Raw genomic sequence first — 15,096 nt, 5'->3', positions numbered from 1 at the left:
TCCAATGGTTTGTTCCTTTCCATTTTGGTCGTGAGCTACTGTTTATAATTTACAAGGTACTGATAACATCATCTTCTGTATGTGACACCACATACTATGTTATCTACAATATAAATTAATTGAACAACTACAAACAAATATAGATAATTTGACCAAATGTGATTCTTTATTCAAAATAAATGTTTACAAAAGCTTAGGCTTTCAGTATACACTCTAACAAGATTAACATTTTTTCTTTGAATCTAAGGCTTTCAGAAAAGTTAAATATTTAAATTCTTTCAGAGGTTTTGTCTAGAAGTGGTTGATGATCCAATAACCAAGAAGGCCTAATACCTCGCCACAGCCTAGAAGTCAATTACTGAATTAAATATTTAATTGACAAACTGATAATCTTGTGAAATTAATGAAATGTTTTCAATCTTGTCAATTATTTGAAAACTTCATAACCTAGAAATTGTTTTAAATTCAAGTTATTTTCTTATTGTACCTTATTTTTTTATGTGATCAAAGAGGGAGGAATAGGTACAAGTTTAGGAGAAGTTAGAATTTTTTGAATTTTGCTAACTCTATTTTGTTTTTATTGTTGGACCCAGTGGTTTTTTTGATATGATCAAAGGGAGAGGAATAGGTACAAGTTTAGGAGGAATTAGAATTTTTAAGTTCAGGGGAGTTAGAATTTTTTGAATTCTACTAACTCTATATATTGTCATTTCTTTTATTTGCAACTTTATGATTAAAAGGTTTATTTTGCAAATTCTTTTATTGCATCTTGTTCGTTATTACCCTAACTTGAACTTGGGTTGATGCACATCAAAAAGAGAGAGATTGTTGGACCTTATGATTATTTTGGTGTGATCAACCAAGTTAAGTTAGGTTCTGTTTTGGTTTAATCCTTGTGTCAAAGTGTGCAGGAGCTTAGGAGCACAAGAAGTCGAGCGGAAGACACAACTAGTGAGAAGGATGGAACGGGAAGGGAGCCGATGAGCTCGGTGCATCCGAGGGACAAGGTGCTATGGAAGAGTACACCAGTAGGCGAGAAGAATGTACACGACGTTCGAGGGACGAGAAGCCAGAGCGAAAGCTTGCTCGAGGAGAAGGACGGAAATTGGGTTCGGGTGAGCCCTATTTCGGTTGATCGCAATCACCCAGGCGATCGGAGCAACAGAAGAGCGAAAGAAACTGATGAAGACTGTTGGAGGCACGCTCAACAAGAATTAAAGGCGCCTCCAAGGTGCTCGCGCGCCTCTACCACCTTCAGGCGGAAGGCGCCCTCCGTAAGCATGGAAGGCGCCTTTGACCAAGAAAACTGACTGTTGTCAAGGGATAAAACTCTATCCCTTTGCGCCTTGCTGGAGGCGCCCTCCAAGCCTTTTGGAGGCGCCCTCAAGTTACGGATAGGATTTCCAAGAGCTATAAAAAACCCCTTGGAGCTAGAAAATAGTACAACTTCTGTAATCACTTTCCTAGTTATTTTTGAGCTTTCAGTGTATGTAAAAGGCTTCTCCACCTTCAGAGAAGGAGATTCTTAATGAGTTTTTCAATCACTTTGGATTAACAACCAACTAGGTTGTAACCAAGTAAATAGTGACCTTTTACTTATTTCTTTAAGTTGTTATTTTTTTTAATTACGTTTCTAGTCTAAGTCCAAGGATCGGGAAAGAGTTTTATTTTTCTATTTCAGGCAATTCACCCCTCTCTTGCCGGCACTACTGCGCCAACACAAGTATTGCAATTTGATAAAGTACAACAACCAAACAAATCATGAGCATTCCATACATATTCCACAAAGTACATATTAATCTACATCTTCTATAGTTAAACGGTGAACTCCGCCCATGATGACCGGTCATGGCCGGTCCCAAGCCCGGATAAAGGAGGAGGGTTGCGTTAGGTTGCCAGCCAACGTCAAACTATGGTAAATATTTCATGAATGAATCCATTAAACTATTGTGCTAATGCTAGATTGTTCCCCTGAAGGAACGCGTTGCAGGGTCCGACTGTAACGTCTCGGCAAGGACCGCTACATCTCCAGAACTCAGGTGTAGTGATAAATATGCAAGAGTTCGCGTTACAGGGTCCGACTGTAACGTCTCAGCAAGGACCGCTACATCTCCATGAGAACTTGGGTGTAGTGTTAAATAGGCAAGAGTTCTCACACCATAGGTTAGATAAGAACAAATATGATAGGAAAACTAATAATCTAAGATTTAGAACATGGAACATAGGAACTCTCACTTGTAAATCAATGGAGGTAGTAGATATGATGATTAGGAGAAAAATTAATATTTTATGTGTACAAGAGACAAAATGGACAGGTGAGAAGGTAAAGATGATAGAGAACTCGGGTTTTAAGTTATGGTACACGGGAAAGAGTAAAACAAGAAATGGAGTGGGTATTATTGTAGATAGTTTGTTAAAGGATGAAGTTTTAGGAGTAGTTAGAAAAGGGGATAGAATTATAACCCTTAAGATAATAGTGGCGAAAGAAACTATGAACATAATTAGCGTATATGCACCACAAGCAGGATTAGATGAAGCTACCAAATTAAGGTTTTGGGAGGACTTAGATGAAATATTACAAAATATTCCACCAAATGAAAGGATTTTAATAGGAGGTGATCTAAATGGGCATGTCGGAGTAAAAAATGAGGAATATGAGAGAGTACATGAGAGTTATGGGTTTGGAACGAGGAATGAGGAAGGAAAAACTATATTAGATTTTGCGATAGCATATGACCTTATATTAGCTAATACATTTTTTAAGAAAAGAGAAGAACACTTAGTCACATTCAAAAGCGGGAATAATAGATCGCAAATTGACTTTCTTATGGTTAGGAAGAAGGATAGAAAGATTTGTAAAGATTGCAAAGTCATCCCTGGAGAAAGCTTAACTACCCAACATAGGGTAGTAGTGTTGGATATACGCCTCAAACATAGTATCAATAGAAAGAAAATATATACAATTCCTAGAATTAAGTTGTGGAAGTTAAAGGATCGGAAACAGCATATATTTAAAGAGAAGGTAGAAGTACAAGCATTAGGTGAAATATACGATGACTCTAATACAACATGGGATAAAATAGTATCAAAGTTGAAAATAGTAGCTAAGAGTGTCCTCGGTGAGTCAAAGGGGCATGCACCGCTAAGTAAAGAATCTTGGTGGTGGAATGAGAAAGTACAAGAGAAAGTGAAGGAAAAACGAATAGCTTATAAGGAATTATATATTTGTAAGAACGTGTAAAATTTAAAAAAATATACAATAGCCAAGAAAGAAGCTAAGAAAGTAGTGAGTGAAGCAAAAAATGAAACTTTTGAACGGTTATATCAAAAATTGGATACAAAAGAAGGGGAAAAAGGCATCTATAGAATTGCTAAAGGGAGAGAAAGAAAAATAAGATATCTTAGCCAAATAAAATGTATTAAAGATGAATGTAATAGGGTATTAGTAAGCGATGGAGAAATAAAAGAGCGGTGGAAGAGGTATTTTCATCAACTTTTTAATGAAGGTTTAGGAGACCAACTTAACTTAGGTAATTTAATTAGGTCAAATGAGCATCGAAATTTTAATTTTTATCGTAGAATTCAAACTTCAGAAGTAAAACAAGCTTTAAATGAGATGCACAATGGAAAAATAGTTGGACCAGATGATATTCCGATAGAGGTATGGAAGTGCTTAGGGAAACAAGGTATTGAATGACTTACAAAATTATTTAACATGATATTGAAAACGAAAAAAATGCCTGATCAATGGAGGATAAGTACTCTAGTTCCCTTATATAAGAATAAGGGAGACGTACAAAATTGTGCAAACTATAGGGGTATTAAACTAATGAGTCATACTATGAAACTTTGGGAAAAAGTAATAGAAAAAAGATTAAGGAAGGAGACCATAGTGACAGAAAATCAATTTGGGTTCATGCCTGGAAGGTCGACAATAGAAGCTATACATCTTCTTAGACAATTAATTGAAAAATATCGGGAGCAAAAACAAGATTTACACATGGTATTCATTGACTTAGAAAAGACATATGATAGAGTCCTAAGAGAAATTATATGGAGAATTTTAGAAAAGAGAGGTGTTAGCGTAACATATATTGAACTAATTAAGGATATGTATGAGGATGTAACGACCTAAAAACTTCAGGCGGAGTAATTGAAGTATTTCTAATAAAGATAGGGTTATATCAAGGATCAACTCTAAGTCCCTATCTTTTTACACTAATTATGGACGAACTCACTGCGCACATTCAAGATACAGTATTGTGGTGCATGTTGTTTGCAGATGATATTATTTTGATAGATGAAACACGTGAAGGAGTAAATGCTAAATTAGAATCTTGGAGGGAAACATTAGAAGAGAAATGTTTTAAGCTTAGTAGATTAAAGACAGAATAAATGAAATTTAAGTTTAGCAATATTAGAAGTAATGAAACAATTGTTAAGATAGGAGAGGACGAGTTGTTCGGAATCGAGAGATTTAAATATTTAGGATCATTTTTGCAAAACGATGGAGGGATTGAGAGAGATGTGTTACATAGAATACAAGCAGGATGGGTGAAATGGAGGGAAGCGTCGAGTGTTTTATGTGACCGTAAAATACCTCTTAAACTTAAAGGTAAGTAATACAAAATCGTTGTTAGACCTGCTATGTTATATGGAGCTGAATGTTGGGCTATGACTCGAGCACATGAGCAGAAGATGCGAGTTGCAGAGATGAGGATGTTAAGGTGGATGTGTGGACATACGAGGATGGACAAAATAAGAAATGAGAGCATTAGAAAGAAAGTCGGAGTTGCATCTATTGAGGAAAAACTCAGAGAGACACGTTTAAGATGGTATGGACATGTACTTAGACGACCAATAAATGCTCCAGTTAGGCGATGTGAAACTATGATAAACATGCATATAAGACGAGGAAGAGGAAGACCAAAAAAGACTTGGTTAGCAACAATAAAACAAGATAAAATTTATTTAAATATAGATGATGATATAATAGGAGATAGAGCTCAATGGCGTAAAAGGATTCATACAGCCGACCCCACCTAGTGGGAAAAGGCTTGGTTGTTATTGTTCTATAGTTAAACGGTGGTCGTCCCATGTTTATCTACATCACATAACAATCAATGACAAAGTAAACACAATTATGAAATCAAAAGTTATTCACTTAGGAAAAATCATAATTCTAAAAAATTATTTGGATAAAAATATATACTTACATATTGCAGTTTCTTTCGATGACATCAGCTTCAGTTGGGAAGAGGAAGCTTCAGTAGGGAGGAGGAAGAGAAGGGTAAGGGGCGAGAAGAAAGGGAGGAGGAGGAGGAGGAATGGGGAGAAGCAGCTTCAGTTGGGAGGAGGAAACTTCGATGACAACAACTTCGATTGGGAGGAGGAAGCTTCAGTTGGGAGGAGAAAGAGAAGGGTAAGGGGGAGAAGAAAGGGAGGAGGAGGAAGGGGAGAAGTGGCTTTGATGGCAACAACTCGAACGACTGAGCAGGGAGGAGGAGAAATAGGCGCCAAGAAGAAGGGGGAGAAGAAAGGGGGCACGACCTAGAGGAAGAGAAGAAGGAGGAGGAGAAGGAGGAGGAGAAGAAGAATGGAGGAGGCTCGGGCGGATGGGGAAGAAGAAGGGCAGAGAAGATGCTCGTGTGGAGAAGAGACTCGGGCGGAGAAGAGGTTGGGATGGCTTAGGGTTGGGCTATCCGAAAAAAAGAGAGAAAGGAGTGAGGAGGAATGAGTTTAGTGATAACTTAAGAGGAGAGGGCTATGAAATCAAGGGCATCAAACTTGTATTTTGAATCCAATTCCCGTCTACCAAATATCAAGTACCAAGAATGAAAATGAAACAAATTTGATTTCCATTCCAACCTCTTAAATCCACCTACCAAACTACCCTTAAATAAAGGAAACTTAAATTAAATTTAAATCAAACTCAAACTCATTAAAAAAAATTAAATCAAATTTAAATAATCATTTCAAGATGTTAATTATTTAGACTCACTTGACTTTGATTCAATTAATTATTCAGGCCTAGAGATCCACCCAATACTCGTGCCTTAGTTGCGTAAATCGTGCTACGAATCATAAATATCTGCCATCAAAAGCCCCGCTTGTCTACCAAATTTGGATTTATCTGCCAAATTGTCGTTGCCGTCGTTGCGTACGTCTTAATCATACGCGAGCTTCCACACCAATTCCACGCGACGCAGACAATAAGAGCGCCGACAGATGATGCGTGGCCTGCGGGACCTACAAATACCCGGTACAAGTGAGGGTTCGAGTAGGTTTAACGTCACTCCGTTTGCGGACGCCAACTTGTAATTATTTTATGTCTGCGCTTCCCCTCGGCGTCTCCTCCCTCCGACGGTTCTGGGCTTCTTGCCGTCTCCATCCGATTCCGATTCCCTCGTCGTCTCCATGATCTTGACATCAAAGTAAAGATTTTGTATGAGCGACTCGAGACTGCTTCCACGAGATCGATATTCTTTTGCGGCGGGGAGTGGGTTCTTTCGGCGAATCGGAGGAAGAAAAGGACCAAAAGGTCGTCGTGTTTTGGTTTCGTTTGAGGCTTTACATCGATTCAATTTGCCTGCGCTGAGGAAGGAGGGCGCGGTGGGTGGAGAAGGACGGAGGCAATGAAGCGGTATAGGAATGGGGAGATCTGGGGTTTCGAGTCTCAGGTGCCGCCGAGCCCTGACGGGGGCGTCGTCCTCGGCGTCGATGGAGGTACTACCTCCACCGTGTGCGTATGCCTTCCGGCATCTTGCCCTCTTCCTGAGCCCTTGCCCGTCCTTTCCCGCGCAGTTGGTGGATGCTCAAATCACAATTCCGTCGGAGGTATCGATTCTTCTTTCGTTGTTTATTTCTATACCCCTTGCATCTACGGCGCTTTTGACATTCAAGGCCGCTGCTTGGTTTTCTTTCGTCAGTCTGATCCAACAATCTGCCAATGCACCTTTTCACGATGAAGAGAATTGACGACTGAGACCATTCTGATAAAGCAAGTATAGATACCCGTTTTTGTTTTTGTTTTTGTTTTTGTTTTTATAGATAGTCACATAGTCAAAGAAGATGATAAACTTACGCGACATTTTAAAACAATACGATTTTCATTCCTATAAAGCATGAATTGTTGTCTTTATATAAGGAGATTAGCTATAAAGCGATATTGAAAATTACTTTTATTTATTAATTTGGGTCCTAAGCACTAACTGACATATGTTTTCCTTCTCAAATTGCTTGAAAGTGCAAATTTTGATTCTTTTTTCCTTTAAGGCTTTTGTTTTCTCTTAAAAACTTTAGCGAATCGCATGAGTGCTGCCTGTCTTAGGATCTGAATGTAGAAATGGTCTTGTAGAGAATGGAAATTTGGCAGTTATATGAGCAGATCTTTGAGGAGGATTTGATGATTTCCATCCTTAGAAGATTTTCATTTGATGGTTTCGTTTCCAGTGGGAGCCTAACTTTGACTCTTTCAAAAATATTCTTTAGTTTAAGCTATTAGCTCAATCTATATAAACTATTTCAAGGAAGGTATCCTGGTTCAACATGGACATAACAAATGTCAATGACTAACATGAAGGAGAGATTTATGTAATTAAGATTCTTTTCTTGGAAATGTTTTTTAATTAGTCTATAGGTGAACTTGTTTCTCAATTGTAGAAAGTTTCTTCTGATTTTATTAGTTGCATTATGGATAAACCTGAGATGTACGGTGACTATTGATCCTGTTAGTTGATGTCTTCTATGAAGGTTCTAATTTCTAAATGAATTTTATTTAGAAAATGCTGCTAGGGAGTGCCTAGAGGAGGTTATGGCTCAAGCTCTTTCAGAAGCTTGCTGTAGTCGCTCATCTGTACGGGCTGTTTGCTTGGCTGTATCTGGGGTTAATCATCCTTCAGATCAACAAAGGATAATCAACTGGCTCAGGTTTGTTCATTTTCACCTCCAAAAGATCAACTTGTGTGATTTATTGTACTTCCTGATCATCGTTGGCATTCCTATAATGATTTCTAAAGGGGTATGGGATGCTGTTTTTTGAAAGAATCGCTATATTATTTGAAGAGAGCAGCATATATTCTGATTATGGAATATGAAAGATTTTTTTTTTTTGCCATATTTGTTTCACCTTGCTATATTGAAATTTAAAGCCTTAAATGCATGAGCAATAAGAGACACATTATACAGAGTGTTTTAGCATAAATCTTGAAGCTGGCAGCTTCATGTAGAAGCTTTTGTGCATTTTATGAAGCCCCCTGCATGAACAAACTTGGTGTTCGGCTTGGTAAGTGTTTATTTATGTTCGTTCAATATATACAAGATTAACTAAACGAACAAGCCTGAATAGCTCGTTAAACTAAACAAACAAGTTTGAACACATGTGTTCAGCTCATTAACGTTCGTGAACAATGTTCACAAACCATATTCATTAATAAAACTCTTTTCAATATACTAAATAAATAATAAAATAAAATAAACAAATTAGTTTAAATTATCAAGCTCAATAATCGATCAAACAACTAAAAGTTTCAAACAATCAAGCTTGAATTGAGAGCTCGATAACAAGCTCAAGCCAAGCTCAAACAAAGCTCAAGCCAAGCTTGAATTGAGAGCTCGATAACATCTAAACGAACCAAACTCAAGTCAAGCTTCAAACATGCTCAAGCTCATAAAAAAATAAATTAAGCCAAGCTTGAACAATCATTTCAAAAGCTTGGTTCATTTTAAGCTCGGCTCGTTTACCTTATCAAACAAGCTTAAACGTCCCAAAGTTCGGCTCGGCTGGTTTACAGCCCTAGTGGTTAGCACATGCGGTGTTGCCAGCTTGAGGTATAGGGTTCGAATTTCGGTGAAATTGAGGTAAATGTCTCCCTCATGTCCTAGTCACTATTCTAAGGGCTAGTAGCCACCGTGTTGGACCTGGGATGGGTTGACGGAGGCGCTGGGGGCTAGCGCAGTCGCATTTTGCCGACTTTTATGCATTTTATGAAGTCATACTAAGTGCCCGTCTGATTACCACATTTCTAGGAGGAGAATGACCTCAGATATCTGAGCTTAAAGGACAACTAAGCTGCATTGTTGGAAATGTTAACTGGAGAATATGATGAAATATATTTGAAGTTTCTTAGAGAAGTTCCTTTGTGGGTCATCATAATCTTCTTTTAATTACAGCAGGAACTGCTGGTTTAGTATTCCTGAATTACCAGACAAGCACTATCTTTTATTCATGATTATGATCTGGTGGACTGGCTGTTTATTCTCTTGATTAACTCTTTTGTTGGAAAGCTGGGAGACAATGAGTATGTTGGCATCTTGTGGAGAGACAAAACAAGTAACTTCGAGACATGTCCATGCGGGGCAAAGTGCCCCATGATCCTGCTCTACTAGGAATGAGGATGAAGAGCTCGAAAGTGCAGGGTTTTCAAACAAGACAAGTTGAACTTTGGAACCAGTTGCACTGAGTTCCTTTACACCTCTAGTTGCATGCAATCAAGACTGCTAGGTGGTTTATCATTTCAAAGTTGAACAACAGATTTTTTATCTAGACAAGTTGAATTGAGAAGAGTTGAAGGTGTGACAGTTAGTGGAAGACCAAAAAAATTTAACATGATTAAACATGATTTGATGCTATGAATTTCACTATGGACATAGCCTTGCATAAAGTTCAATAACAAGATAAGAAACACCCAATTAGTTGGGACTCATGATTTGTTTAAATGTGATAGGAATCTAGATTTGTTATTTTAACAAAATTTAGTTTGGATCATTGATATTTCCAAATAAAGATGAAACCTATGATGGCTCCATATACAATATATTTTGGTCTGCTATTTGGTTGTTATCTGACATGCTAAATTCTCAGAATCCACTGGGTTTCGTGATTGTAGATTTAGTTCATTTCAATTATCATACATTGATTTAATTTTCGGTTTTAAAATTTTTGGTTCATTGCCAAACAAGTCAAGGATTACTTGTTTGCTTTCTGTGAAAGGATACTAGATGCATGTTTGGCAGTACATGATCTATGATGCACGCATTATCAGGGTGGTTGGGATCTTTGGCAGATAATAGCTACTCTCCTTGCTAAATGATGATTCTATACTATCACTCTCTCGAAGAAAAGTCGCAAATAGATAACTTGGACAAAATTAGTTAATTAAAACTATATCTTCTTCTCAGTATCCATATGCCTGTATAGCACAAAAAAATGCACTCCCAAGTCCTCTGTTCAGATATTTGTTTCTGTAAATTCTGAAAAACAATAATAAATTTGTTTATTTAACTTTTGAATTTTGTTGAGAAAAGAACCATTGTTGATATCATTATCCTTGTAAATCATGTATTCATCATAAACATATATTACTGGGAGATTAATTATACCTTTATATGTAATATCTCTCAATTCTGTAACATGGCAGAGCAAGGAAGAATGCTTTTTAGGATTGCTGAACTTTCTGAAATTTACCATTAAGTGACTGTTATATGACCCTACAACCTTGTGAGATCTTTGTCTTTTTATTTGCTCCGGAAACATTTAAGTATTTTTTCTTACTTTGGAATAAAGTAATAGCAAACAATTAATTTGAACCTGAATATTGTAGTTTTTTTGGTCTCATTTAACAGAAACATATTCCCAGATAAAGTCACATTCTATGTTGAAAATGATGCTGTTGCAGCGATGGCCAGTGGAACAATGGGAAAGCTATATGGATGTGTATTAATTGCAGGCACAGGAACCATTGCTTATGGGTTCACGGAGGATGGAAAACAAGCCAGAGCTGCTGGTGCAGGTCCAGTTCTTGGGGATTGGGGGAGGTTATGTATATTCCTTTGCTTTGATCTATTTTGTTCCTAACATGATCGACTTACAATAGTCACATTCATTACCGTCTTAGATTATATTTTTATGATAGGTTTTCCTACTTGTAAATGTATCAGACATTCAAGAGGATTTGTTTTTGGTATGTTTATATTGATGTCATAAGAAAAACTGGACGAATTTTGAAAAAACAACCAAGCTGCATCTAATGACTTTGCAGGCATTTGCTGAATATGTTGAGGAACTTGTGAATGACATATCATGTTATAGATCAAAGATGTCAGCAGTAATGTAGTTATTGAAGATTGATAACCAGAAGCGTAACTTTTATTTGCTCTTCTTTGGCTTCCAACTCAATAATCATGTTAATATATATGTTCTATAAAAAGTACTAAATGACAGATCTATTGGATTTTTTATGCCGAACAATTTAGTGCAAGTAAATTGATAATATTTTACTTGTCTGTCTTATTTTGATATTATGTGGTGAAAATTGGTAGTATATAATTACTTGGTGGTGTGTCTGTGTTATATTTCTCTTTCAGCTTGTATTTGTAACTCAATCGCCTTGTGTAGGATACTTGTGTGTGTGTGTGTGTGTGTGTGTGTGTGAGAGAGAGAGAGAGAGAGAGAGAGAGAGAATGCTAGTTTCAGCTTGTATTTTGTTTCTCAATCATCTCAGATATTAATTTAGGTGTTTAAAAAAACACAAGCTTTGTGGGTGTGTCAGATTGGCTCTTTCAGTTTGTATTTTCCAACTCAATCACCTTATAGTTGAGTAGATGTTTAGGAAACCTAGGCTGTGTGTGTCAGCTTGGTTCTTTCAGCTTTTATTTTGTAGCTCACTCACGTTATAGTTCAGTGGAATTGTTTAGAAAACACAAGCTTTCCTACAATATTGGATTTTTTATCTCACTCTCATCCCATCTCTCTAACACTCACATATTCCCCTGGTGGTTGTACATAGCCATTGACAGAGTGAGGCCAGTAATTTTTTAAATTCTCCATGATACTACTTGTCATCCTTGGCCAATATTCTATCAATTTATTGAAGAACATGCATTCATGCAACTGTCATAGATGTTAGGTTACTTAAGAGTATATGGTTTATGTTATTGGTTTTAACTGGTATAGATTGTATACTGAAAAGATACAGATATATTACACTACTGCCATTTCTTATTCAAGCATGGAAGTTACTGATATTTTGTCCATATGTAGTGGATATGGCATTGCTGCACAGGCATTGACTGCAGTCATTAGGGCACACGATGGTCGGGGGCCTCAGACAAAGTTAACAAAAAACATTCTCGACATGCTTGAACTTTCTTCACCAGATGAACTGATTGGGTACTGACTCAACTTTTCTTACATAACATTGAGCACCATGATGTGATCCACTCAATGAAAATTTAGCTACATAGTGATTAAAGTACTATTTCACCGATCCTTAATTAATCACCTATATAGCTGCACATGAATTAATTTTAATTGCTGGCATACCATAGCATTGAATTTTGGTATACTTCATTGTATATCTGGAAAGATAGATTGTGAAAAGGAGAAATCATAAAGAAAAGTTGTGGAGTCATGCTAACTTTTTTTTTTTCTCAAAATTAATCTGCCTAAAAGCTGCATGGAAAACTGAAAGTAAAACAAGGAAATTGGTCAACCTAGAGTATATATAAATATTTCTCTATATTTTTTCATAATAAATAGCATTAAGGAAAAGTAAATATGTTCATTCAATTTTTATCCTTCAAAATTATATAAAAAATGGAAAATGTTATTCTTTCCTTTATTTTCTTTCTCTTTTTGTTTAACTTCATTCAGCTTTCCATCCTCCAAGAAAACATAGGGGTTCAATAACAAGATGGTGTATGTTTTTCTGTTAGTATTTTTTTTAATCAAAAAGTGTAATTTGCATTATTAGTTAGTGTGTTCTACATGTTTTAAAATTAGATGCAGAAGTTCTTTTGCAATACTAGCTTCTTGAGATGTGTATATATAATCTCTTTTACTTGAATGGCACAGATGGACTTATGCAGATTCCTCTTGGGCTCGCATTGCGGCATTGGTTCCCACTGTGGTATCTACTGCTGAAGATGGCGATGAAGTTGCAAATAAGATACTATATGACTCTGTTCAAGAGTTGGCAGACAGTATTATAGCTGTTGTGAAGAGACTTAGATTGTGTGGTGAAGGTGAATGAAAATTCCATTAAATCTTGCTTGAAGAAATCATTCTCCGTGTGCTAGTTAGCCAACTGTTTTTTTGGAAAGAATTTCTTCCATGGCTACCACTTCATGTTGATTAAAGATGCTTTATGGTTGCAGATGGCAAGGACATTTTCCCACTCGTTATGGTAGGCGGTGTTCTCGAAGCTAATAAGAGATGGGATATTGGTAAGGAAGTTGTGAAGTGCATTTCAAAGGTTTTTCCAGGAGCTCTACCCATTCAACCTAAGGTGCGAAATCAACCATAGTTTCAACTTATCTAAATTATTCTTTTTACCTTCTGTTAGAGTTTGACATCGAAGTGTGGCTATTTTATATAAAAAAATTTCGAGTTCCATCTCTAGATATATATTAATTTCTATATATTAAGTCCTGGCTCGTGTTTACACAACCTTACCCCTCACTCAGAGGAAGAAAGTCATGTTGTTCTGACTTCTCTTCACAAACTACTCTTCTCATGCACAAACACGAACACATCTCAACTAAAATTATCTTGCAAAATTCAAATAAAAATAGAGGGTTTGTAAAATCTCACATTTTCACTGAGGTAAACAAAGTGAAAGAAGCTATAATTAAAGTTAACAGATCTAAGTACCTTTACTTCATTACTATAGGTGATGGATCTTTATGTTGTGGCACTCTAGCAACAAATAATAATCAATTTACATGAAGCATAAATAATATACGCATATATCTAGTGTTTTGAAAGTTTCTGATGTTATTTGGAGCCAGATCTGGAAATGGCCACTTAAATTTGGCAGCTACATTTCAGGTTTCGAATATCAGTTTCTACCATGACATACTTCAATTACTCTTTCACTCATGTGTTCGCCAAGTTGTTTCTCGCAGGTTGAACCAGCAGTCGGTGCTGCGTTAGTAGCCTGGAGCAGATACACGAAAAAAATTAAAGATGTACAAGATCCAGATTCCCCTCAAATATCAGTGGCACAATAACACAAGAAAGTGTGAGTATAACAGCTAATTGGTTAGTAAAATTGTGCACTTAAAGAATCATCAGCAGTCAGCAACTCATTTCTTTCTCTTACAAATTAAGTTTCTTTTCAGGCACACTATCTTTCATTAACTTCAAGTGGAATCTCTGGTTTTGTGCTGTAAATGATAGTCAAGTAAATTTGGACTAAATTTTACTTGGTAACTGGTGTTCTTCTCAACAGATTCATATATAATTTGTGGGTTTTATTTATTTGTTTTCAATTGTGACTAGATTAATGCATTGAATTAAGTTCTGGTTTAATCATGATTGTGACTAAAACTAACCACATAAAACACATTTAACTGAGGATTTTAATAAGCTGTAAATTCATCTCCTGCATCAATTTGGGCACATCAAATAAATCAGTAAAACATATCAAAGTAATTTGAAAAACATAACTTTTCCACTGTCTTTTTGCTCATATTTTTTTATTAGAATAAAATATTTCCTCATAAATAAAACAATAAATAGAATTTTACTTGAGCAACTCAATAATTCATTTCTTTAACAATCTTTCTTTTATTAATATTGTTCTTTATACTTTGACACCAAAAATATTTTTAAAAACGTTTTAAAGAACAATAATCTTTTTCCCATCTATTTACTCTCTCAGAAGTTGCGTTTAAATAATTTATTTAAACTAAATCATTTTTAAAGATATCCAACAAAAGACAACATTTTAATTGATATTTAACAAATATTTTGATTTAATTTCTAATTTTCTCTAGTAAATAAGCCTAGAATCCAACTTCATAGTTGAACAAAGATATCTTAAACAAAACTTGCATTGACTAATTTTTCAGGCGAATAAAAATTTTTCATTAGTCATCAAAAATAAATAAAATAAATTAAGAAACGTTCACATTTGAAAATTCATCAATTCAGCATTCTTAGATCAACAATTAATTCAAAAGAATTCATCTGTTAATTTGTTGAAACGGGATTGAATTCTTAACCATTCCTCTTGTTGAAGTAAGCTCTAAGTTGATGCAACTATGAAAGTAATCCCTCGAATCCAACATTATCAATCATTTCTCAAAAAAAAA

At 36.0% G+C, this 15,096-nt stretch overlaps 1 protein-coding gene across 1 annotated transcript; it reads left to right on the top strand.

The window, feature by feature from the left end:
* The first annotated feature begins 6,313 nt into the window (after positions 1-6,313).
* Positions 6,314-14,271, top strand: LOC121995878 (N-acetyl-D-glucosamine kinase-like). The gene is made up of 8 exons (XM_042549647.1): positions 6,314-6,837; positions 7,782-7,929; positions 10,624-10,815; positions 12,041-12,169; positions 12,854-13,023; positions 13,156-13,286; positions 13,906-14,021; positions 14,122-14,271. The coding sequence occupies exons 1-7, from the start codon at positions 6,636-6,638 to the stop codon at positions 14,008-14,010; spliced, it is 1,077 nt and encodes a 358-aa protein (XP_042405581.1). The 5' UTR covers positions 6,314-6,635; the 3' UTR covers positions 14,011-14,021; positions 14,122-14,271.
* The last annotated feature ends 825 nt before the right edge of the window (positions 14,272-15,096 follow it).

Source organism: Zingiber officinale, chromosome 6A, assembly GCF_018446385.1.
Source record: "Zingiber officinale cultivar Zhangliang chromosome 6A, Zo_v1.1, whole genome shotgun sequence".
Taxonomy (NCBI): domain Eukaryota; kingdom Viridiplantae; phylum Streptophyta; class Magnoliopsida; order Zingiberales; family Zingiberaceae; genus Zingiber; species Zingiber officinale.
The sequence above is the reverse complement of the archived record's forward strand: the minus strand, read 5'-3'. Positions and strand labels throughout refer to the sequence as shown.

What these genes read in the sequence shown, in the direction of transcription:
- LOC121995878 (XM_042549647.1), top strand. Translation starts at nt 6,636, where the DNA reads ATGAAGCGGTATAGGAATGGGGAGATCTGGGGTTTCGAGTCTCAGGTG. An exon ending in AGGATAATCAACTGGCTCAG is followed by an intron (nt 7,930 to 10,623) that starts GTTTGTTCATTT and finishes CTCATTTAACAG; the next exon opens with AAACATATTCCCAGATAAAG. An exon ending in GTTCTTGGGGATTGGGGGAG is followed by an intron (nt 10,816 to 12,040) that starts GTTATGTATATT and finishes GTCCATATGTAG; the next exon opens with TGGATATGGCATTGCTGCAC.